Source organism: Diachasma alloeum, unplaced genomic scaffold, assembly GCF_001412515.2.
Source record: "Diachasma alloeum isolate Michigan unplaced genomic scaffold, Dall2.0 Dall_scaffold_00198, whole genome shotgun sequence".
Classification (NCBI taxonomy): Eukaryota; Metazoa; Arthropoda; class Insecta; order Hymenoptera; family Braconidae; genus Diachasma; species Diachasma alloeum.
In genome coordinates, this window is record NW_021680363.1 from 571,376 (window position 1) to 597,738 (window position 26,363).

Here is a 26,363-nt window from a genome sequence, read left to right on the forward strand (position 1 = left end):
GGGGGATTTCCCCTGGGGCCCGGCGTCACTGGGGTACACAAAACAGTTTGAAAATGGCCGGTGGGACAGTTGTAACCGAAACACTGGGACGCGAGGGACACTCCGAGACATCACGACATGATTTGATCCAGTAAATTGTTCGAGTGATTTATTCCGGGGTTATTGATATTTTCGGTGATTGTTGGGGTTATTTGTGAAGGGGGAGGTGGAGTCGGGGGTAAATATGCAGCCGTGGACTGGAGCCATCGTCGAATGGGTATGTAACGTATTTTCGTGATGGGGAGGCGTCCCTTGAAGATTCTACATTTGTTTTTTTTTCTGGTTTTGGGGATGAGGGGGGTTTTATGCCGATGAGATTAATCTGGTGTCATTTTAAAGATTATTAAATTGATAGGAAAATGACGGCACATCGAATATGGAATTTCACTCAACCACTTTTGAGGTATTGAAGAGTGAAAGTGTTAGTTTTTTCGATGGTTTTTACTCAGTCGATTTTGAGAATGTCTTGGTTTTTGATGGATCACTGGTGAATTAATGATGCGAATGGGATTAATCTGGTGTTATTTTAAAGATTATTAAATTGCCTGGAAAATGACAGCACATTGGGACGCCAGGGACACATGAGACACATGTTACATGTTTTTAAAACATGTAATATGGAATTCCTCAGCCACTCTTGAGGTATTGAGAAGTGAAAGTATTCGTTTTTTCGATGGTTTTTACTCAGTCAATTTTGAGAATGTCTTGGTTTTTGATGGATCACTGGCGAATTAATGATGCGAATGGGATTAATCGGGTGTCATTTTAAAGATTATTAAATTGCTAGAAAAATGACAGCGAATTTATTGAATTCTACTCTACCATTTTGAAGTTATTGGAGATTAAAAATGGAAAATGTGTAATTTTCAATAGTTTTTGTTTTGGATATCCAGTATTAAAATGAAGAAATTTTTATGAAGACATTTTCCGTAGAGGGGACTGAGGGTTACAAAAAAGCCTCTTGGAGAATTTTTGTAAAGATATTCATCGGGAACTTATGTTTGAATTCAGTCAACTCAGGAATATTTCCATGGTCTCTTTTCCACTCTGCAATTCTTTTCTCGTTTTTCTTGGACAACTGACGGATTAATGAAGCAGATAGGATTACTCTAGTGTCATTTAAAAGATTATCAAACCACCTTGAAAATGATGCCAAATTCATTGAACTTCACTCAGCCATTTTAAAGTTATTAAAAATCGAAGGTGTGGAGATTTTCGCAGTTTATCCAATCCATTTTTAAAACATGTTAATTTTTGGTGGATGTCTCGAGAGGGAGTACGAGTGAGAGGATATTTTTGCAGAAGGCAATGAGAGCCCCATATCAACATCTCCAATAACATCCCTTTACAGCAATCACAATAATATCCATCTGCTTTTTTCTCTCTGAAACTTCCTTTCATGCTGTCCGTCTTTTTGTTTTTTTATTGCGTTACTATTTTGCTGATGGTATGACTTTTCTCTCTCTTTCAGTCTCATTTTTCCTTCTCGTTCTTTTTCTTATTATGAGCCCTACGTACAGATTATTCGCAATCTCCCACTGTTCTACTACAGCTATTTACAGCCTCTGCTTGATTCTAGTTATTCTCTCATTTTTCTGCTATGAGACTTTGTCATTATTTTATTCAGTACAGTGTATTATTTTAATGTACAGTAAATTTTAATCAATTAATTGCTCTCACCAAACATTCCAAACTCCTTCTCTCCCATCCTCTCCAAGCAACATCTAATTTCTGAACGTCCTTTTTGTTCAAAAATCAACTAAAATCCAGGCTTCAGCAAATTCAGTTAAAAATAAAACTACTGAAACCCTTCAACTCCAGGTGAACTGTCTGGGAGTCCACCCCTCCCCCATAAAAGACGTCCGAGACCTGGAGAACAAGAGCATCTACCTAAAAATAATAAGTCAGCTGAATGATGGAGCCTCCGAACCCCCAGAGCAGATCTCAGAATTCCTCTCCAAGGAGTATCCTGAGTTCGTCCTGCAGCACCCCTCCAACGACATCATCCCAAACGACGTCTACATCGCCTCTCTGCTGCTCCTCACGACCTCCCAGAAAATCTCGTTCCACCGTCCCATGTGCCATCTTCGCAACGACACCCAGATCCTCATAAAAAGGTTCCTAGAAGTCCTCCTGCCGTACGGTAAGAGCATAACCCGAGAGATCGTGACGAGTACGATCTCAGAACTGAGTGATGCCACCCCGCGAACCCCTCCGGTCACTCCGAAGGACCGTCCCCTCAGGAAATTCTTCACGTCCCCAGCTGCACAGTCAGCCCATCGGCACAGAATCCTGAATGAAAAGACACGAGAGCTTCGCCTGCTGAAAGCAGAACTGGAGACCGAGAGGTACGAGAAGGTTGATCTGCAGGAGGACGTCAGGATCAGGGAGGAGAGGATCCAGACACTCCAGAAGAAGCTCAACGAGAAGGATGTGGAGTTGAAGGCTCTCAAGGCCGACAAGTGCAGACCTCACACACCTCAGTCTGCACGGAAGAACAAGAGGTTCGAGGACGTGGAGCAGATGCTGAAGAAGGAGATTCAGCACTTGGAGAGCTTTAATTCGAATTTGCAGAGCCAGCTGGATGGCGTGGAGAGTGAGAAGGAGGAGTTGATGAGGAAATTGACCTCCAAGGAACGCCTGAGTCAGGGGTTTGTAGTGATTTTTTAAATATTTTGTTTTTTTAGACCTCTTCAATGGTCAGTTATCCAGTTATAATAACAAATCTAATTCAACATTTTTCGCAATGAAAAATTATATTAAACATTTTCTTATAAAACATGCTGAATTGGATTTTTTATTGAGAATTTAATTTTTCGTTGAAGATATCAGGGGTTTTATGGAGAATTTAGTAGCCAAATATTGGCGATACAAATCAGCGAAGTGGTCAAACCATTTAAGTCAATTTAATCTGTAGTTGAGTTTTCCAGAAATAATTCCTAATTTAAGGGAGATAGCGAAATTTTCATAATAATCTTTTTTGTAGAGCGAATTGAGTGCTACTAAAAATGTTCCGGGAAACATTTTGCTATCTCCCTTAGGTTTCGAGATATTCATTGAGAACTGGCCAATAGCCAAAATCGACTTGAACAGTTTGACCACTTCGCCACTGAAATATTGAAAGATCAATGAGGAATATATTTATTAGCCAATATTGGCAATACGAATATTGAACGATCACTGAAAGAAGGAAATATCGACACAATTTTTCAAGTCATCATTCAATGAATTCAAATTGAAAATTCTAAAAATTAACAAGTGGTAAATTGCGTTTATCTTCATATAACAGCTATTTTTGTTCAAATCAAATCATTTCATTCTATCATACATCATTTATCGTTTTATATTATTTTGTTAAATTTAATTACATTTATTTTATAATCAATTGTGTTAGCTTTCTTGTGAAAATTCTTGTAAATCAAATGAAAGAATGATGTTATCTATCTTATCTTGAAATTTTGATAAAATAGTAATTGAAAACCTTTTTTCACGCATAATTGAATAAATTTGGATCATATTTGAAGAAACCGTCTAAAAATACACTTTCAGAGAAGTTTTAGAAAATTATTCTATAAATCAAAACAACGATTATTATCGATGTCAAAGGGACATCATTCAATGAATTCAGCACATTTTTTCAAATTATCGTGGGAAAACTGATTTTTGAAAAAACTCGAATATCCCAAAAATGAATATTTGAATTAACTTTAATTAAAGTCAATGGATAGGGTCTAAAAATTGCATTTCCAGACTGAGGATCATAATGGGTGAATATAACACCACAAATCCAAGCCCTAAATTCGATCGATTCCAAAGCTTCCTCCAAATTAAAAAATTATAAACCAAACTCATAATAAAATTACATTTTATTCCTCATTTTATTCCTCCCAGATTGAAGGAGAAGGTGGAGACCTACGAGAGAAACCTGGAAGCCCTGAGTATCCAACTGAACCAGAAATCCTCTGAACTCCTGGACCTCCGCCTCCAAAACGAGGAATTAAGGTCCCACATCAAGGACATGCAGAGGTGTTCCCTGGACGCTGACCAGAGTTTCGAAGTTGATTCAGTATCAATGTCCCGTTCACCCACCCCAGGATTGAACACCAGTGAAGCCCTCAGTTCGATCGTGGATATTCAGCTGCAAGAGGCCAGAGAAGAGTCCTCCAAGCTGAAATCCGAGCTGGCTAGTCTGCACCTGCGGCTGAACGAGGCTCTCCAAAGCTGCGATGAGTTCAAACGACTCAATGGAGAGCTGACCCTCAAAGCTGACGACTTGACTGTCGTCAAGGAAAAGTTGAAAAAAACTGACGAGGAATTAACGATCATGAAGAGTAAAATGAAGACTCTTGAGGAGGAGAAAATTCATTTCGAGAGGGACGTGGAGACCCTCCAGGAGGTCCTGGCCTCCAAGGAAGTGATCCTGAAGGAAACAACGGACAATTGCAGATCATTAAACACAAAAATCGAGGAGCAACTCGAAATAATAACGAGAATAAACGAAAACATTAAAAAATTGAATTCATCCCTGACGAGCCACAAAGAGGAGATAAAGCGAATGAACTCTGAAAAATCAGTTCTTCAGACTGATCTCGACGATTCGAGGCATAAAATCAGTGAGCTCGAGACATCTCTAGCTTCGGAAACGTCGAAATCCTCAGAGATCTCCAGGAGATCCAAAGAAAGCCTGAAAACCCTCGAGGAAAAAATATCCAGAATCGAGTCAGAGAAACGAAAACTGGAGGAAAACGTTGAAGAGACGACAGTTGCTCTCGAGGAGTCGGTCAAGAGCCTGAACGACAAGCGACTGACGATAGATTCACTGAATGGCCTAGTGGACAGGCTGCAGGACCACCAGAGCACCCAGGAGATGACCCTGAAGAACCTGGAGATGAAACTTTGTGAATTAACCGAATTAAAAGATGAATTGCAGAGTCAAGTGGACGAGGAACGGAGGACTGTCCTCAGGATGTCATCCGAGAAGGAGAGTTTGCACCAGGATCTGATGGCTTGTGACAACGAGAAGAGGAAACTGACGGATCAGTCGACGAGGCTGAAGGCAGACCTCGAGGAGATGACTGAGAAGGCTGAGGAGCTCGATAAGCAGAGGAAAACGAACGAGGAGAAGTACTTCAGGGCCTCAGAGAAGATCCAACTGCTGCAGGCTGAGGGCGAGAGGCTGAATTCCGAGACTGCCTCTGCCACTGCTGAGATATCGAGGCTGCAGGAGCTCCAGGAGAACCTGGAGAACCAGCTCACCCAGGAGCAGGAGAACTCCATGAAACTGATCACTGAAAAGGCGAGGGTAGAGCACGAGTTGACAAACAAGTCTCGTGAGAACTCTGATTTGTCTCAGAGGATTGGGGAGCTCGATGCCCAGTTGAATAAGACTCTTCAGGAGCTGCAGGACCTGGAGAACCTACACGGAGACCTCACTGGGAATCATCAGAGGAGTGTCGAGAGGGGGCAGAGGCTGGAGGGTGAGATTTCGAGGGCTAATAACGAGATCAGGAGGTGCAGTCTCGAGATCTCTGAGATGAAGACTGTGATTTGTCGTCTGGAGGGGCAGTTGGAGGAGGAGAGGTGCAGTGTGAAGACTCTTCTGCACGAAAAATCGGAATTGGAGAATGAGTTGTCTTCGGCTGAAAGGGAGAGGAGGGAATTGATGGAGAAAGTCTCTCTGTTGCAGGAGAATTTGAAGAATTCAGAGAGGAAAATCCAGGAAATTCAGGGAGAATCCGAAAAATTGAAGACTCTGGTGGGGAAAAAAGAGGGGGAGATTGAGTCTCAGCTGGACGAGATCAAGGAGTTGAGGGGTGAATTGGAGGGAGTGATGGCTGATCGAAGTTCCTTGGAGGTGAGTCTGAAAACTTTGGCTGAAAAATCGGAGTCTGAGATTTTGGGGCTGAAGGAGATTCAGAAGACGTTGAGCGCTCAATTGGAAGGGGCACGTGGAGAGATTCAAGCTCTTGGCGACGAAAAAGCTGGAATTAGTGCTGAATTTTCAATTGTTCGAGGGGAGAAGCAGCAGTTGATGCAGGATTTGGCTCTGATTGAAGGGAAATTGACGAGTGCTGAGGAAAAAATCAATCTTATCGAGGGAAAATACGGGGAGAGTGAGAGGAGATACTCTGAAGCTGTTGATAGAATCAAATTTATGACTTCAGAAATCGAGCAATTGAACTTTGGATTTAATGCTGCTGTCTCAGAACGAGAGTCTCTAAGAGACGACCTGAATCATCTGTCTGAAGAGACATCGTCACAAATTTCAGAATTACAGAAGGTTCAGGAGACTTTGGAGACTGAGTTGAAGACAACTCGAGATGAAAATCAAGTTCTTTCGGACGAGAAGTCATCTTTGACTCAGAAATTATTGATTTTGGGGGAAGAAAAGGGTCATTTGATTGAGGATTTGAGGTCTAATGAGCTGAAATTGAGAGAATGCAGTGAAAAAATTACAGAACTCGAGATTTATTCTGAGGAATTGCACCAGAAACACGAGGAATGCATCAAGAAAATAGATTCGATGACTTCAGAAGTGAAAAACTTGACATCAACACTGGAGAAGACTATTTTAGAACGCGATGACATCCAGAATAATCTCGCAGACTTGAAGCAACAAATGACAGAGCTGGAGGGCGAATGGAGATCAGAACGTGATATGAATGGAGTTCTTTCTGACGAAAAATCATGCCTGACCGCGGAATTGAATATTCTGCAAGAAGAGAAGAAGAATTTGTTGGAGAAACTGGATTTGAATGGAGAAAAACTGACGGAACTGGAAAGGAAAATCGAGGAACTGGAGAATTATTCCGAACAACTGCAACAGAAATACGAAAAATCGACTGAAAAAATCGTCTTGATGACTTCTGAAACGAACAATTTAACTCTGGAGCTGCGTGAAACTAGTTCAGAACGGGATTCACTGCAGGATAACTTGGCGCTTCTTCAGAAGCAGATTGAAGAATTAAATAATCAATTGGAGACAGAACGAGAGGCTAACGAGACTCTAATCACTGAAAAATCGGATATCAGTATAAAATTATCGAGTTTAGAAGAACAAAAAGACGATTTAGTTGGGAAATTGGACTCTCGTGAGGGGGAATTGACAGAACTCCAACGAAAGAATAAAAATCTTGAAGTTTATTCTGAGGAACTGCAGCAGAAATTGACTGAAGCCATCCAGAGAATTAATTCATTGAATTCTGAAGTAGAAAATTTGAATTCCCAACTCCAGAAAATGATCCCAGACTTGACAAATAAGATGAGCGACTTGAGTAGTCAATTGATGGCGGAAAAAGACGCTAATCAGGCTCTGATTAACGAAAGATCCTCTTTGATCAGCGAATTATCGAGCCTGAAAGCAGAAAACAACAATTTGTCCCTTAATTTGGGCTCAAAAGACTCAGAACTGAGGAATTCTGATGAAAAAATTAAAAATCTGGAGAGTTTCTCTGCGGAATTGCAACGAAAACACGAAGAATCCACTGAGAAGATCACGTCGATGACTTCTGAGATGGAAAAATTATCGTTGAAGTTGGAGAAGACAATTTCAGAACGTGATTCTGTGCAGAATGACTTGAGTCAACAGATCTCACACCTGAAGGGTCAATTGGAAACAGCAAAAGACTCCATTGAATCTGAAAAATTGTCCCTGATGACTCAATTATCAAAACTAAAAGAGGAGAATGACGATTTGGTCAGGAATTTGAGATCAAAACTTGAAGCTCTCCAGAATAATCACGAGAATTTACAGCAGAAAGAGCGAGAGTTGATCGAAAAAAATATTTTACTAAACTCCGAAGTGGAAAATCTGACTCAGCAGATGGAAGAAGCCATTTCAGAACGCAACTCCCTTCAATCCAACTGGAAAGATCTCCAGGATAAACTGAAAGCCTCAGAGGCTGAATTGGAAGGAGAACGAGATCGTAATGAGTGTCTTTCAGTTGAAAAATCTTCCCTGAAGACAGAAAATGAGAATCTCCTCGAGGATTTGACGTCTGCAAAGGAAAAACTGTCGGAATCCCAGAAGAAAATCGAAGATCTTGGGAGTTGCTCTGAAGAACTCGAGCGAAGGGCGACAGAATCATCTGAGAAGATCACCTCCCTGAGTTCAGAACTCGATAAATTGACGTTGCAACTGGAGGAGACGATTTCTTCGCGTGATTCAGCTCGAGAAGACCTCGCAGACACGACGAAACGACTGGAAACGACAGAAGCAGAGTCAAAAAAATACGAAAAAGAACTCCAGGAGTCAATAGCAACGGCCAGTCGCCTGGAGGAGCTCGTGAGTTCCTTGGAGAGGCGTCTTCAGGAGTCCCAGAGCTCCCACGAGACCCTAAAAATCGAGCAGAAGCTGAAGGAAGAAGCTGTTCAAGTCCTTGAGTCGAAACTCGAAGCCTTGAGAAAAGAGAAGATCGAGTCAGATCTAAAGCTGAAGGAGATAATCCTGAATCTCCAGGAGATCCGTGCGAGTCAGGACGCCGTGATGGAGACGCAATCGAAGGCATTATCCCAGAAGAATCAGGACCTTGAGACCCTCGAGCAGGTGCATGTGACGTTGAAGCGAACTCTCGAGGAGAAAATCAATCTCCAAGGCACGAAGAACTCTGAATTAACGAAGGAACTCGAGATCCTTCAGCAATCCCTGGAGCACTCTTCAAGGGAAATTGAGGAACTCCAGGGTTACCTGAAGACCGAGAGGGATGAATTGAAGTGCCTGAAGGAGGAACTCCACAAAAACAAAGAGGAAAAGTCGAAAATTCTGGAAATATCGAAACTGTTGGCATTTAAATTATCGAAATTAATCAGTATAATCAGGAGTGAATCAATTGCTCCTGAAGACGAGGAAAAATGGGACATTGACCACTCGTTTGAGGATCCAGACCTTCAGGAACTCGCGAAAACTCTGGAACCTCTCTTGAAGTCCATGAAATCTAGTGAAGAAACGCTTTTAACACTTCTTGAAGAGAATAAAAAATTGGTGGGAAGTCTCGAAGAAGAGAAACTAAAGTCAGAGACTGTCTTCAAGGAGCAGCAGAAGAACCTGAAGTTGGCAGAGGTGATTTCTCACCTAGAGTCCTCCCAGAATCGCCAACAGGAGTCAGTTTCCTCCCTGATCTCCAGGAAACAACGTCTCCAGGGGCTTTTGGATCAAGTGATCACCTCGAGGGATGAAATGGAGAAGACTCTGTCCTCCCTCTGCACCTCCTGGATGACAATTTCCTTCGAGAAGCAGTCCCTTCTGTCCGAGAGTTCGTCAGCCTGCGACGAGGTGAAGCACCTCAACGCCCAGAGATCAGAAATCGAGGGGATGATGAGGAAAATCAACGAACGTCACAACAGCAGCTTCCAACCGCTGATGAGAGGATTCTCTGGGGTTCTGTCGTGGTGTCAGCATCAGCTGGAGAATGGTTCCTCGCATGTTGGACTAAAAACCGATCCTGGAGCCATCGAAACGAAATTCTCCCATGAAATTTCGAAGAAAGAAGATCCTGAAGACGTTGAAATCGAGTTATCGTCTTCTGAATCTCTCCTTCAGTCAGAACTCCAGAAGAACGTGGAGATAAAAGATGATTTGGCTCTTGTCCTCGGGAAAATCGAGGAGTTCAAGACCTCGATAAACTCCTACGAGTCGAATTTGAAGTCCGGAGTTGTGAAGCGAGAGCCAACGGCTGAGGAGAAACTCCAGACTCAGGTGGATCGTCTCAGCAAAGAGAAGAAGGAGATGAAGGAGAAGTTGGACGCCATGAGGGTTCGCAATGCCAAGATGGAGAAGAATATGGATGACCTGAGGGGTGAGAACAAGAAGTTGAAGGCGGAGATGTCGTCAGCGTCTGTAGCAGCTCCAGATCCCTCCGAGCTCGATAAACTTGTCTCTCTGAATGAGGACTTGAGGAGGGAGAACGACGAGCTGAAGAGGCTGAAGGAGGAGCTTGAGAAACGCCCGACGGACGAGGAGTTTGATGTGAAACTCAAGCAGGTTCATGATGAGTATGGGATGAAGCTGGAGAAGATCAAGCAGAGGATGAAGCTGGCGTACAACGAGCAGGCGACGAAGATGCAGATGGAGCAGGACAGGGTGATCAGGGAGAAGACAGCTGTGCTGAAGGAGAAGATGGAGGCTGTGATGAGGGAGAGGATGGAGGCCCAGTGCAGGAAGTACACTGTGGATATCAATAAGTATAAGGCGCATGTGAAGGAGCTGTCGTCGCAGTACTGGGATGTGGGGGAGAAGCTTCTGGCTGAGCAGCAGGAGAAGGAGACCGCGCACCAACGGCTCAAGGAGCTCCAGAGGAAGCACCAGATTGCGATTGCCGAGGCCAGTCAGCAGTTGATAGCCTCGCAGAATCCGATGAGATCAGCCAGCCTCGACAGGGGTTTCGATCATGACCGAAGTGACCTGGGGATGAGAGCTGGCTTCAGAACGGTTCAGGTGATCGAGGAGCAGACAACAACGAGGAGGCACAGTGTCAAGAGCATCCAGGCCATGGGGAACGTCTTCAAGGCTGAGGATGAGGACGAGATATTCGATAATGTCTACCTGACTGATCTCAAGGAGGGACAGTTCAGGGCTATCGAACCTCAGACTGACTTCGACAGGCTGTCCGAGCTGAGGATGAGGAACTCGTTGTGCAGGCCTCATCTCAAGAGCTCGTATGCTGTGGAGACACATCTGCATCCTGCAGCCCTCACTGAAGAGGACATCAAGGTATGAGGGAGTTTTCGTGGGAGGTGGAGGGTTGCATACACAAAAAAATGTAGAAAGTTGAATTAATTGATTACGAAATGAGGGTAATTAATAATTACCATTTTTTCCTAATACTTAGGTACTTAGGTTTTTTGATACTTAGTAATTATTATCAGTTGACAACTGATAATATTAAATATTAAATTAATATATTATTATATTAAATTAAATTAGTAATATTATCAGTTGACCAACTGATAATAATTACTAATTATTATCAGTTGACTATCATCAATTTTCTTCTTTTCTTTTTTTTTCGATGGGATGCACCGTAGAAACTTCTAGAAAATTCTAAAACTTTCGGGAGAATTCTAGGAAATTGTCAAGCTGGAAGAACAATTCAACAAACTCGCGAGTTTGTAAAAGAGCATTTGAGAATATTCTCAGGTATTCCAGAAAATTTGAAAAAACTATCAGGTTTCCTTGAACAGTTGGGAAAGTTTCAAGATTTTTGGAATGAAATTTTGAAAAATTCCCCAATTGTCTACAAAAGTCTATGAGTTTATGGAGAAAAGAACATTCCTGAAATCTAAGAAAATTCTTGGATTTTATATACAGTTCAAGAATATTATCGGGGTTTCTGGAAAGTTGAAAAAAAATCGTAGATTTATTAAAAGTTTTTAGAAAATTATGAAGTCCTTTGGAAAATTGGAAAAAAATCGATTTGACCACGAAAAAGTGGCATAGAAAAACCTAACGAATTCGATCGAAAATTTCATTTGATTTCTAGTGAAATGTATTACTTTTTGGCTGATTATATTGAAAAATTCTGTAAGAACTATACGACTTTTTCTATTGAGATATTTTCTCCAGGAATTCCTCAGCATGAATTTTCCAAGTTTTTTCAACTTTATTTTTCTTCTTTTTTCATTAAAAAAATCCAACAAAAAAACTTGGGAAATTTGAACCGAGGAATTTCTACAGGAAATGTCTCAATAGAATAAGTTGTTCACAGTAATTGTTCTCAATATAATAAGCTGCGGAATTTTTCAATAACATCCGCCAAAAACTGATATAAATCCAATAGATTTTTCTGACAAATTCTCTGGGTTTTCCTGTTAAATTTCCTTGTCCGAGTTGTGGTGGTGGTTTAGATGGGTATTTCTGTTGTAGAGTGGGCCTCACGAGGATCTGTTCAATGATAGTCTCAGTCAGAGCCTACTGCCGGGACAGAAGGCAAAAAAAAAGGACAGGACTCAGGTAATTCTTGGGAAATTGTTGATGAGTGATGACAACATTCTTTCTCAATTAATATTAAATCATCAAACTATATTCAGTAATAAATAACAATGACATGACGATTATTCAATTATCGTTAGTCATTAATTCTGAATTACGACTCAGAAGTAATGACTGTTGATTGATTAAAATTTTTTGATTTTTTGTTCGCTTTATTTTATTGCTAGAAGAAAAAAATATAATTAACCAGGAATTAACGAAATGTTCAATAGATTTCAAGAGAAATCCAATAGAATTTTCTCAATAACCTGTCAGGTTCATCTCTCGTCTCTGTACCACGTAATTATTAATCTCGTGTGGGTTTAATTCATTAATTGGTGTTTATTTTTGTTTGTCCTTGTCTGTGATGTTTCTACGGTAATTGTAGACGTCCTATAAACGCCCTGGACCTCCTACACCGAGTAAAAATGGTGGCAGACTCTCCCTCCAGGTAAAAATGTTGTCCTTAGTTTATACATAATTCAGTAGTTAAAGTGATTGGATTTTTGTGAATTTTTGCGATTGAATCTCTGAAGATTGGGGATAAATCTATGAAAATTACGGATAGACCCTATATTATATTTTATTTATTTTACTAAAGATGAAAGAACGTTAAGTTGTTTTATATTGAAATATCTGGAAACTGCCTGACCGCTAATCCTTAATTCTGATTGGTCAATATGTGACACGAAGTTATTCATAAAAAAAACACGGGGCATTTTAAAATTCTTCAGTGACATAATTTCAACTGCATAGCAATTGGAGATAATTTCAGATTATTAAAATAAATAAAAAACAACCAAGCTCACGTTCGAAAGATAATCTGCCCGGGCCTTAAAGCAATTTTCCACGTGCGGAAAATAAAATTTGTGAATAATTTCCAGGGAAATGAGCTGAAAAGTCCAAATTCGAGAATTCTGAAGGAGAAAAACGTGGACAGGAGAACAACAGCAACACCAAAGAGGCTGAAAGACTTCTTTGGAACTTCTCTGTCGAGACGTCAGGACGAGGTGAGCCCCTGGGATGATTACGCAATACCTCCGAGAAGATTTATTCCTCTACCGATCCTCCTGTTCCTCCTGCTGGCCTTTCCCCTCCAGCTCTATGGACTCTTACTCCTGATATTTTTTTATAATTTGTAAATATGACCTGTTGATGACCACTGGAGCCCACATTAATCATTCTTTTTTTTTAGAATGCTCCGGGTACTCCGAAGGGTCGCAGACTCAGCAACATTTTTCGCAAGCCGAAGACGGAGAGAAGCTGATGAAATTCCCTCAGAATAAATTATGTAAAATAGAAAGATGATTCGTGGCTTTCATATAATTTTTATTACAAAAAAAATAATAATGTTATTCTCATTAATATGTAAATTAGTTAAATACTACCAGTAGTAACAAATAATAATTTCAGATACTGATTTTTGTTTTTTTTTCTTTTTTTTCTTTGTTTTTATGGAAAAAGAGAAATATGAAAATACGAATTGCTTTCGTAGCGATGGGGTAATGATGTGACTCGAAAAAACTAATGCAACATTTGGACAGTGTTTTTACACGTTTTTTTTTTATATTCCTGAGGGCTCCTTATTCCGAATCAGACTCCTGGAAGAATTCAGAGGAAAAAATTTTTTTTATTTTCTTTAATAACAGAATTATTACGTTCTAACACTCCATAGCTATTGAAAAATAATAATTCAACAAGAAAAAGTTGATTGATTCAACAAAATACTTTTTTGATGATTACCAAGGTTATAATTGTTTAATTAAAAAATGCAAAATTTCAAAACATGAATGATTATCGAAACGATTTCATTATTAATTAACGAGAAGAGATTCCTAGCTGAACTTGCTGTTTATCCCCAGCTGAACTTGATTATAACTCGACAAAATAATTCAATGAGTCAACAATTTTTAATGAATTAATAAAAGTAGGAATAATGAGCTAGTTCAACGAATTATGGGTCTCATGACTTTGAGAATCAGCATTCAGCGGATAATTTCCCATCCTCCGGCGATGGTGATTATCTGTTAGAAAAATCGGAACTGATGCAGAAACTTTTGGTAATACTTTGTTCATGTTTCGGTCGAGACTTTTTTCTGCTTTTTTTTTATTATTCATTCATAATTTTTCAAAACTTCTGCACGATGCAGGACTTAATTGACGATTTCAGATGACGAAAGATGAAAAAAAACATCGAGATAACGTTCGAAAGGTAGTACACTCGGGCCTTAAGACACTTTTTGAACGCTTGAAACTTGGTAATCATCGACATGCGATTTTTCAGGCGAAACTAAAACGCTATCGATGAAAATGATATTTTTTACCATGTATTGTCCTTCAACATATCTTCCAGAATTTCTTTGTGTTCTCCTGAGCTCCCTGGGCTCTGATTGGTCCTGACTTCGACGACTAGAGCAACAATTCAAAGTAATAATCAAATAACTGGGAAATATCTTGGGGGATAATCAGTTACTGATCTAATTTGCTTACACTCTTCCTTGGATCTGCATTGCTTTGAATCTATTATCAATGTCTTGTGGTGGACTCTGTGAGTCATCAGCCATGTGTCCAGGGGAATGGGGAATACCCTGAGCATCACCATTGTCAAAGAAATTCGAAGCTCTAGGGCGTCCTGGGGGTTTTGTTGCAGTTTGACTATAAAATATCACATTATCTGTCAGCTAATTCCTATTTCTCACTTGGAAAATCAGCAGGGAAGTGGTAATACGTCACAGAAAAGAGCAATTCAATTCTACACGTTCAATTAATTATTGAATGATCGCGTATGCAAAAACAGTCTTGAGAATTTGATGAGTTTAGTTCAATTTTAATGTAAAAAATAACAAATTTGGTTTTTATTTTTTCTATTCGCAGAATTTTCACGGGGTTCTCATGACGCAACCCCCAATTCATTGACTAGAATTTTGGTTTATAAACAACAAATGAGGTTTTTTGAAGATTCTCGAAATTGCTACAGATGAACAATCTGAAAATTTTTTCAATTGAAATAGTGAATTATTAAAATATTAATTTTTTATGATTTTTTTCATTAAAAAAATTACTTTTGCGAAGGCATTATTTTCTTGGGAGAAGAATAATTTTTTAGGAGTATTTTTCCAAGTGCATTTCCGAATATTAGAACTATGTTGAATTATGGAACGATTATGCTGCACATGACCTGGAATGAATTCCACTGACATTTATTAACAGTTGGAATTATTCCAATTTATTAAAAATTTATTCCAATTTTTTTTTCTCAGTGTATATTCGGAATACTCGAAAAATCTCAATAAAATCGTACTTTAATGATTTACGATGTATTTGTATTTCACTAATTTTCCAAAAACTCAACAAATCGAAATTTTCATCTAAAGCCTCTTTTTGATCAATAAAAAAATCAAAATCTAATTTTTTAGGAATGAAATTGATATTTTTAACTGAAATTTCTAAATATTAAAAAATTTGTTGTGATTGCAAGCAAATGATTTTTATAGTGGAAAATTGACTGTTTATAAATTATTTATAGAAAACGCTCGGAATTTTCAAGAATTGCCATTTTAAAATTATTTCATCAATCTTCCAAAAGTAAACTTTCAAACTTGTTTTTCAGATTTTTTAAATGTTTTATAACGGTTCAATATCGAGATTCAAATTCAGACCCGCAAAAAAATGTCGGGAAACTCAAGAGTCAAACGGAGCTCAAACGAAAGGTCTGATGTTCGACTACAAAAGTAGAAAAGCATTTCCCTGGAGAAAAAACAGCTAAAATACTTGCATATCCATAAATGAGCAATAAACCAAAAAATCCAAACTCATCACGACGTTTTACCATTTCGCCACTGACGCAATTGACGAAAATTCAAAGAATAAAATGTTCCTCTACTCACGGCATTTTCTTCGTCGTTCTCTTCTTCTTCTGCTTACTAGAAACAAATATATTTCTTTACATTGTGAAACTTCATTCTCAAGAAAAAAACAATCATTTTCAACAGACACTGGGTACAGGAGCAGTAGGGAAAAGGGTTTTTCCAATAAACTTGAAAAAAAAACTAAGAATTTTCACTCATAAAGATTTTTTGTATTATTAAAACACCAATTTACATTAAGTATATCTTTTAGCCTCATTATCCATCATCAATATATAAAAAATTAACTTTTTATTACATTTTAGCATTTGATGTTCTTTACAATCTAGAGTAGAATAAAAAGGGGCCTGCGATTTTATTTTTCGAGCTCCCATAGCATCCCTAATGCTCCACGGATACAATATTTCTCATATTTATTCGTTCATTATGTTTTGTTCAAGTGAATCTGATATCGACAGGCTGGTGCAGGAGGCTTCATCGATTCCTGCAAAATTATTGTTCTGATTTTTAAAAATTCATTCATCAATTTTTTCCTCTCTCTCTCTCTCTTCTAAAATTAGGATGAAACAATTATCCGAGGATTTAACAACAACGAAAGTCCTCTTGCACTGAGCCATCGATTTTTATTTGTTAATTATGTGATGAATGAAAGATGTTAAACTATGAAACAGAATTCAGTAGCAAAGCGATGAAACGGTTCAAGTTAACTCTGACTATCGGCCAGTTTTCAGTGAATATCTCGAAATCTAAGGGAGATAGCGAAATTTTTGTGAAGAACATTTTTGTCGCCCTCGATTCGCTCCACAAAAAAGGTAATCACGAAAATTTTGTTATATCCCTTAGATTCGGAGATATTCATCGACAACTCAGCTAAGGTCTGTCAACTTGAACCGTTTTACCGCTTCGCTACTGAATTGAGTAAATCGAGATGATTGATGAATTTTATTGACAAATATTACGGAATTTCAGAAAATCTCAAGAAGATTTTGTAGAATCTCAAGGAAAATTGTTTCAATTTTACGGATTTTGCGTAAAATTCAAAATCAGTAGCGAAACAGTAAAAGGGTTCAAGTTAATTCTGACTATCGGCCAGTTTTCAGTAAATATCTCCGAATCTAAGGGAGATAGCAAAATTTTTGTCGAGACCTTTTTTGTAGGGCGAAATGAGGGCCACAAAAAAGTTTATTACGAAAATTTCGTTATCTCCCTTAGATTCGGAGATATTCCTCAAAAAGCTGAGGCCTAAATCGACTTGAACCGTTTTACCGCTGCAGTACTGAAATCAAAGTATTGTAATAGAAAATCTGGAGTTATTCAACAAAAACTAAACCCCGAAACAAACAACAAACTGGTTCATCTCAATTTACGATTTTTTACTGAATTTAATTGAATGAAAATGCATGACTTAATATTCAAAAAAGTGATAATAAATAAAAAATGAAGAATAAGCATGAAAAAGCGAGCGAAGATGACGTGGCGTAGACACAAATGGCAAAGCAGTTAGTAGATACTGAAAAAGCACATGAAAATAAAATAAATATAAATAAAAAAATGATTTACTCACAATTGAAAAAAAGCTCAAAAGCGTCAACTCTACTTCACAATAATTGTTTACAGGTGTTGGTCTACAGAATGAGACAACTTACCCCATGAATTCATGATCAGAACCCTCATCAGCGTCCTCAGCCTCTTCTTCTTCTGAAATGAATGAAAATACTTTAAAAACTGCGTAAAAATTTGTCATTTTCGTATTAAAAATAATCTGATTTTTATAATATTTTTGTATAAATATTCAATTCATCATGATTGTTGATTAATAATAATTATTTTCAATTGCTGGTAATTATTATTTAAAAAAAAAATTGATAATTCAATAATTATCAATTGATTTTTAGAAGTGACTGATTTTACAGTTAAAAAAATTCTTTCCATTCTCCACTAACATTTCAATAGTGATTTTGAATGTCTAATACTCTCGTGGAGATTATCAATCAATAATTATTGTTTATTGATAATAATTATTATTAATTGTTGATAATCATTAGTTGACGATAATTACCATCAGTTCATAGTAATTAATAATTGACAATTTCATCAAATAATCGTTATTTGATTTAATTTTCGATAACAAAATCAAATTTCCAATTCCTGAAGAAAAATTATGCGAAAATAGTTTTTTAAGTCATTTTTCCTAGAAAAACAAGTGGATAATTGCATCTTTTATGAATGAGTACAGCTATTGTTGCTAATAAATTAGCAATTGGGTTCCGAATGGGTTCTTTTTTTTTCAATTCTTCCTTCAAAATTTGTCATTTTCGTATTAAAAATAATCTGATTTTTATAATATTTTTGTATAAATATTCAATTCATCATGATTGTTGATTAATAATAATTATCTTCAGTTGCTGGTAATTATTATTTAAAAAAAAAATTGATAATTCAATAATTATCAATTGATTTTTAGAAGTGACTGATTTTACAGTTAAAAAAATTCTTTCCATTCTCCACTAACATTTCAATAGTGATTTTGAATGTCTAATACTCTCGTGGAGATTATCAATCAATAATTATTGTTTATTGATAATAATTATTATTAATTGTTGATAATCATTAGTTGACGATAATTACCATCAGTTCATAGTAATTAATAATTGACAATTTCATCAAATAATCGTTATTTGATTTAATTTTCGATAACAAAATCAAATTTCCAATTCCTGAAGAAAAATTATGCGAAAATAGTTTTTTAAGTCATTTTTCCTAGAAAAACAAGTGGATAATTGCATCTTTTATGAATGAGTACAGCTATTGTTGCTAATAAATTAGCAATTGGGTTCCGAATGGGTTCTTTTTTTTTCAATTCTTCCTTCAAAATTTGTCATTTTCGTATTAAAAATAATCTGATTTTTATAATATTTTTGTATAAATATTCAATTCATCATGATTGTTGATTAATAATAATTATCTTCAGTTGCTGGTAATTATTATTTAAAAAAAAAATTGATAATTCAATAATTATCAATTGATTTTTAGAAGTGACTGATTTTACAGTTAAAAAAATTCTTTCCATTCTCCACTAACATTTCAATAGTGATTTTGAATGTCTAATACTCTCGTGGAGATTATCAATCAATAATTATTGTTTATTGATAATAATTATTATTAATTGTTGATACTCATTAGTTGACGATAATTACCATCAGTTCATAGTAATTAATAATTGACAATCTCATCAAATAATCGTTATTTGATTTAATTTTCGATAACAAAATCAAATTTCCAATTCCTGAAGAAAAATTATGCGAAAATAGTTTTTTTAAGTCATTTTTCCTAGAAAAACAAGTGGATAATTGCATTTTTTATAAATGAGTACAGCCATTGTTGCTAATAAATTAGCAATTGGCTTCCGAATGGATTCTCTTTTTTTCAATTCTTCCTTCACAATTACCATCTTCTATTTTTTCAAGCTTCTATTCGAAACAAAAAGAAGAGAAAATTCCCGAGGTGAATATCCCCTTAATTAAAACCAGTAATTACCGATTAATTGATCCTTTTTACGTCTGGTGTACGCCCTCTTGCTGGTAACAGGCACCTGATCAGTCTCCCCATGCAGCAAGCTGTTCCTGTACATCAACAAGGGCTGCCAGTCCTCACCCCTGGAGGAGGGCATGCCAGCAGGAAGTTTGAGATCCAAGAACGTCAGGACCACCTTCTTGTCCTGTCTCAGCAATTTATTCGTGAACTCCAGCAGAATCTCCAGATAAGGAAGATTGGGGGGTGGTCCAGTGGGGTCCAGTTCCTCCCCATCAGGTGGAGTAATAGCGAACAGAATCCCAGATCTGTGAAGAGCTGTGATGGCTTCCCTATTCTTTACAGCATCAAGCCCAAAGGAAAGTGCAAATCTCTTCGCCAATTCCTTGATGGGCGTGATGTCGTCGAGAGTTCTGCTGTTTCCCTTCTCCAAAATAACATCGTTATACAGTTTATTCAGACTTAGCTGCATGGTGAGCGCACAATTGACCTTGTTTATGTCCCGGGCCTTTCCCAGAGTCGTCTTGATTATGTCCCCATAATCATTGTAGTACCTCAAAAAAAAAAAATGAAAAATACGTTAAAAATGCGTAAAATTGAGTCATTTTTGTAATAAAATAATGCATCTGACTTTTATAATAGTTTTGTGGAAATTAGAATTGATCATAATTATGATAAATTAAACATAATGTTAATGTCATGTTTAATTTATCATAATTATGATTATGTCCTCATAATCATTGTAGTACCTCACGTAATGCTTGAATACGTCAGCAGCTGATTTAGTTGGTATCATGTTGTAAACAATGAGTTTGCAGTAGCTAGCTAGGAAATTTCTCCTCTTGTGTAGCTCCTCAATCTTCGAGTGCTCGTCGTGATCCTCCTCGTCCTCATCGAAGAACACGTAGTCCTGGATGAATTTGTTCAACATATCCTGCATATCCTGGTCAGGCTCGTAGACAAGCCTGTGAAGGAGGGGATTGGGATTGCTGTTGAGTTGATTGCAGAACATCACGAGAAGATCGCAAATCGTGTTGTATGCTTCCTCACGAAGGGGAACTGCCATTCTGTGGCCCTCACCAGCAACGAAGTACCTGGGGAAAATCGATAATGGAAAATCAAGAAATTCATTGGCCAGTTTTCAATGGATATCTCGAAATCTAAGGGAGATAGCAAAATTATTATTATGACCTTTTTTGTGCAGTGAATTAAGGGCTACAAAAAAGGTTATTACGAAAATTTCGTTATCCCCCTTAGATTCGCAGATATTCCTCGAAAACTCAGCGAAAGGCTAAATCGATTTAAACCGTTTTATCGTTTCGCTTATGAATTTATTTTCGATTAAAAATTATTGATTGCTTGCAGCAATTTTTTTTATTTTTGGAAGAAACTCTAAAATTTTACAGGAGAAATCTAAAGAATTTCCTAGAAAATTCTATAGAAGTCGATTTTTTCATACAATCTATTCTATTGAGATATTTTTTATCGACTTTCCTCGGCCGAAATTTTCAAAGTTTTTATGTTTAATTTTCTTGATGAAAATAAAAGAAAAATAGAATGAAAAAACTTGAAACATTTGAGACGAGGAAATTCTCTGGAGAATATCTCAATAAAAGTTGTATAGAAAAATTGAATTCTATAGACTTTTCCGTAAAATATTCTGTATTGAATATTTCAATCAATATAATTGACCAAAAACTAATAAAAAGTTCAATAGAAATCCAACAGAATTGAATTAAATTTTTTCGTGTGAGTTTGTTGAATTCTCCTCCAATTTTCTAAAATTTTCTAGAAGTTTCTCAGATGCGTCCCAACGAAAAACGAAGAACAAGAAATGGAAGAAAATTCCTGATAGTTATTAATCAATCACAATAAATACACCTTTAAGTGGCCTTGTGGTCGCAATAACTCCAAAAAAATTCAAATTCTAATGAGTCAATTCGACGTTTCGGTCCTGCATCAGAACCCTCATCAGGACACAACTCTCTTTATTTCAACTTTCTGCAAGAAAAATACAAAAATACAAAAATAAAAAAATTAAAAATGAAATGAATGAATGATGCTGATGAGGTTTCTGATGGAGGACCACAATGTCGACTTGACTCATTAGAATTTGAATTTTTTTGGAGTTATCGCGACCGCAAGGCCACTTAAACGTGCATTTATAGATTAGCACGGTCGAATAATTATCTCCACTTCATTAATCAATAACAATCACCACCACTTCATGGTAATCAATAACTGAATCTTGAGTAAAAATTACCTCATAGCATCCATGAAGGTATGCAAGCACCGGTAAAGCTCCCTGGCCTCATCCTCCCCCCTGGTTCCCAGATCATTGGCCTCAAGCAGATGATTTTGCCCCCAAAGAATGGAGAAGAAGCACCCACTGATGCAGTACTTGGTGGCCTCCTCAGGGAAGCTCCTCTGGGGATCCTTGGCATCCTCAATATTCTTGTACAGAGAGTCCCATATCTCCCAGCCATTCATATCATGACAGCTGTAGAAAATAGCGACCTTCTTCAACGACTGCACGACATTGAAAATCTCATCCTCATCAGGTGTCTCAGCCCCATCAATGAGATTCCTGTAATCATCGATGGCCTCCTTATACTTATTAACGATTGAATCAATCAGAGTTCTCCTGGCGGTATCACACTGTGAGAATTTGGCATGAGTCTCCACACACATGTACTCCAATGTCCTGGCAGCAGTCTCCAAGACATCAGTGTCATGCATTTTCTCGACAATTCCCTTGATCTTCTCGAGAAGTGCCTCCAGATTTCTCTCCTGCCTGGACTTGACGTAGATATCGAGCTCGAAGTACTGAGGAATAGCAAGTAAATTAGCCAACTTTTCAGGATCAGCTCGATACTTATCAAGAAGAAGAGGAAGAGTGACGATGAAGTGTTCAGTGAGCCTCTGCTTGTCATCAGAGACTTGTTTCTGCTCTTTAGCCGATAGAATTTTTCTCGTAGGGCCTCGACCAACAGGAGCCTCTCCAGTAGCTGCTTGCTTGATGCAGCAAACCATCAACTCGATCAACGACGTCTCCTTCTGATTGTCCAATGCCTCCTCCTCAGGTCCAGCCTCCTCCAGCAATAAATCCGTCATGCACTCCCAGTCCTTCATCATCTGATTGGTCTCGATGAGTGAGTCCACGAGGTACGCTCCATGCTCATGCAGCTCAGACTCGATAAAAAATAGAACAAGGTCCCTGATGAGGGGAGTATTGGGCAGTCTCTTCTTCCCTCTTTTCGTCTTGACCCCGGCAACGGCCTCTTCATCAGGCGTGAAGAGTCTCTCGTTCAGAAATTCACCAGCTGCTTGTGCCACAGCCCTGTGAGACGAGTAAACAAGCTCGTAGACGTGCTCACAGTCTTTATCAGTTAAAATCTCTCGATGATGCTTCAGAATTGATATCACGAGTTTGACAGCCTGAACTGCCACGTCGTACTCCTTATCGAGGGTCATTGCCACTATTCTGTCCTTGAATTTACTCGTAAAAAGCTCGAGTTTGGCTTTGAGCTCCTCAGAAGCGTACAGTGGCTGCAGTGCCTGAAGGCATTTCAGCCTGACCTCTCCAACTTTATCGTGAAGTGTCCAGCCAATGTACTTCAGGTAGGAGTCGTCCAGGAAATTCTGATGAAATTTCTTCATCCATACGCCAATCTCCGCCATGCAGATGGCTCGAATCTCAGGGAGTGTGTCCCTGTACCTGTGAACGAACACCGATTTGAACATGTATGTCAGCATGTTCTTTATCTCGTCCATGTTCTCCTCGAGTTCCTTTCGCTTGGACATCAGGGACTCCAGTCTGTCAGCTGCCCTCTTCTCCCTGGCCTTCTGTCTCTCTGACTCGTACTGTCTCTGGGTGTTGTCGAGATTCACTGATACTGTCAGGGCCACGTCGACCAGGGCCGTCATGAGTTTCATCGCTGCGAGTGTTGCTGTGTGACGAAATGCTCGAACTTGAGAGTCTGATAAGCCTGTCGACAGGAATTGGGAGAGATTATTGCTTTAGTAATGTAGGTCAGAGTTATTAGAAAATGAATTAAAGTCAAGTCGATTTTTAAGTCAATTATCTCGGAATTTAAGGGAGATAGCAAAATTTTTGTCTCGACCTTTTTTGTGCGGAAAATTAAGGGCTACAAAAAAGGTCATTAGGAAAATTTCGATACCTCTCTTGGATTCGGAGATATTCTTCGAAAACGCAGCAGAAGGCTTTGTCATCTTAAACCGCTTTAGCGCTTCGCTGCTGAATTAATATCTCGAAATCTGAGGGAGATAGCAAAAGTTTTGTCGGAACCTTTTTTGTAGAGCGAATTGAGGGCTACAAAAAAGGTTATGATCAAAATTTTGCTATCTCCCTTAGATTCCGAGATATTCATTGAAAACCAGCCAATCCTTAAAACCGAAAATGACCAAATTGTGTAGAGCTACTTTATCTCCATCGAGATGTCATGAATTCCTAAAATATAATCATCTAAATATTCTTATCCCTGCCTGTTAGTAAAGAGATGACATTGTCCATGAGGAACTGATCGTAGATGATGGAGTACTGGCACTGTCGTACGAGAATCTGCACGAATTCACAGAAGTTTGAGCGAAATTTTTTCCAGGGTTGTCCAGTCATAATGAGAGGATATTCCCCACTCTCTTCGTCAAATTCTTCAGTCATTCGACGAATAATCGCCACGTGCTCCATCGACGCCTGCATGTCCGGAGTGATTTTTCCCTTGCAGCCACTGGCATTTATGAAGAACTGCATCAGAAGCAGGAGAGCATTGTCACGATTTGTCTTGTACTTCTCAATCCAATCGTCAACGATGCTCGTGAGGGAGTTGCGATTGTTCTTTATGACGAAGTAGAGGCTCTGCTCGTCCTCAGAGGTTGCAGGGAGGATGAATTTTTTGGCACGACCTCGACCACCGCCTCCTCGGGGCTTGGAGGGTGGCTGGGAGGGAATGTAGTCTGTGTCGACTTCTCGGTACTTCGGCTGGGCCACTGCACCCCCTCGCATTCTCGCCCGAGTGTTTCTGGTGATTCTCATGTTGGGGGTGGCTGGGGTCATCGGCTGCTCGAACTGGGGCTCGTTCGAGAGGGGCTCCTGGTACTGGTGGTGGGACGTGCTGGGGGAACTGTAGGTTTCCGACAGGTGGTCTGGGCTGTGGAAGACATTAATGATGACATTTTATAGGAGGAGGGCTGTCTCTGAGAAATTCTACTGAAGCTTGATGATGGATAGTAGAAGAGGTTTTTACTCTTTCGTGTGAATTATTGGGATTATTTCACCTGTGGAAATTTTTGGGATTAAATTTTTCAAGTTTTTGCTTCCGAATGGAAGCTTCATAATCACTCAGATTGAAGTTTCCGATTTTTGTGCGCACGCCGATCTATTAATTTATTGAAATGAAGACATGCAATTCATTGAATTTCATTTCCTCATGAATACCTTATAAATATTGATAATGAATCAAAGAGAATTCGACTAATGATTGGAGTGAATGGCGAAGTAGAGTAAAAGAATCTATAAAGAATTTTTCATTTTCAATTAATTATGTTCATTTTTTTTTAATATTCGGTCTCCATAAAAGGACAGAATTTATTAATTTCATCGATTTCACGTGAAAAAAAAATACCTCTGAAGAATTTGAAATTATGAAATTTTTTTTCAACTACTAAATCTATTTTTTTGACAAAAATTTTTCATTCCGGCGCACCCTCTGCATTGTTTGGCACAAAAAAATCCTTTTTTGACAATTTTCAAAAAACTATTTTCTTGGCACAAGTAAGACTTGTTTGAGAACTTTGTCGTTTTTCTCTCAGTGCAAAGAATTTCAATAGAATTTTCTAGCGAATTCCCTAAGTTTTTCTATTGAATTTTTTACAGCGGAGGTTGGGGTAAAACGGACACTTGACATTTTCTAAATGTCAATGAGGGGTTGAAATGTTGATAAAATTTGATAATTTTTTTTTCAATAGAAAGAACAGTTATTTCCCTTTATGACGAGCCTGAACTGAGCGCAAATGATAAAATTGTTTGTGAGTTATGAATAAAGAAAAAAAAATCTAGTGTCCATTTTACCCCACCCTCCCCTAAGTTTAAGGTTTAAGGGCTTCAACGAAGACATTATACTCACATCGGGGTATGTATTGGCGTCTGTGGTGCCTGATAGGAAGAATAACCCCCATAATTATCCCCGGTGTCCATGTTATCAGTCATTGGCGTCATTGGTGTCATCGGTTCCTGGTACTCTGGTGGCACAGGATCATCCATGCGGATCCTCTTGCCTCCACGTCGGTGCATCATCTTTGATTGCTATCGAGGTCCTCAGAGCATGAATAAAAATCACTCTGGTAAATAAACAAATTGATTTGTTTGGGGTGAATCGTGATAAATTGGTGTTTAGGGGGGAATTTTGAGGACTGGAAAGACAAATGTTTGCGCTGGTGTTTGGGGCGTAAATAGGGGTATTTTTGACGGATATTTGGGGGGTGAGGGGGCTGGGGTGACTTACTTGGTGTTTTCGTTGATTTATTGCTGTTAATCACGTCATTAATGCGTTAACGCGGGAAAATAAACGCCGCAAGTTCATCTCAGTCCGCCATTTTTCCATGTATCGAGCTGTTTTGGTCGCGGGAATTTAGCAGCGCTGACATCTATCAGAGAGAATGATAACTCAATACTTCAGCGGCACATTTGATAGTGCGAATTTCATTGTTGCTGGGCTATTTTATTTGGTAGTATGAAAAAATTCATAGAAAATCATAGGACTTTATCTGAGAAATTGTATAGAATTTCTGTAAGAATTCTAATAGAAAATTCTATTGATTTTTTTTGCATCAATTCTATTGAAAATTATGTAATTTTACGTGCAGTTGTCAATAGATGTTTATTCATAAAAAAGTATATAGATGTTGATTTTTCCATACAACTCATTCTATTGGGATTATTTCCA

General features: G+C 38.3%; 2 protein-coding genes across 10 annotated transcripts; one reads left to right on the forward strand and one right to left on the reverse strand.

Moving 5' to 3' along the window:
• Positions 1-69: 69 nt before the first annotated feature.
• Positions 70-13,426, forward strand: LOC107048957 (COP1-interactive protein 1). Of its 3 annotated transcripts, XM_015272427.2 has the most exons (7): positions 70-256; positions 1,861-2,690; positions 3,931-10,747; positions 11,900-11,986; positions 12,393-12,455; positions 12,889-13,014; positions 13,200-13,426. In XM_015272427.2, exons 1-7 carry the CDS (start codon positions 224-226, stop codon positions 13,269-13,271), a joined length of 8,028 nt encoding a protein of 2,675 aa, XP_015127913.1. In that variant the 5' UTR covers positions 70-223; the 3' UTR covers positions 13,272-13,426. The 3 variants fall into 3 exon arrangements, with proteins under 3 accessions (XP_015127913.1, XP_015127914.1, XP_015127916.1); XM_015272428.2 differs by lacking the exon at positions 12,393-12,455; XM_015272430.2 differs by lacking the exons at positions 11,900-11,986; positions 12,393-12,455.
• Positions 13,317-26,013, reverse strand: LOC107048958 (cohesin subunit SA-1). Of its 7 annotated transcripts, none has more exons than XM_015272432.1 (11): positions 25,923-26,013; positions 25,545-25,734; positions 23,908-24,569; positions 21,665-23,390; positions 20,151-20,495; positions 19,408-19,955; positions 17,517-17,568; positions 15,892-15,927; positions 14,495-14,659; positions 14,329-14,413; positions 13,317-13,605 (listed from the first exon to the last, which is right to left on the reverse strand). In XM_015272432.1, the coding sequence occupies exons 2-11, from the start codon at positions 25,712-25,714 to the stop codon at positions 13,588-13,590; spliced, it is 3,807 nt and encodes a 1,268-aa protein (XP_015127918.1). In that variant the 5' UTR covers positions 25,715-25,734; positions 25,923-26,013; the 3' UTR covers positions 13,317-13,587. The 7 variants fall into 7 exon arrangements, with proteins under 7 accessions (XP_015127918.1, XP_015127919.1, XP_015127917.1 ...); XM_015272433.1 differs by having other exon boundaries at positions 17,517-17,565; positions 25,545-25,758; XM_015272431.1 differs by having other exon boundaries at positions 25,545-25,758.
• Between the last annotated feature and the right edge of the window lie 350 nt (positions 26,014-26,363).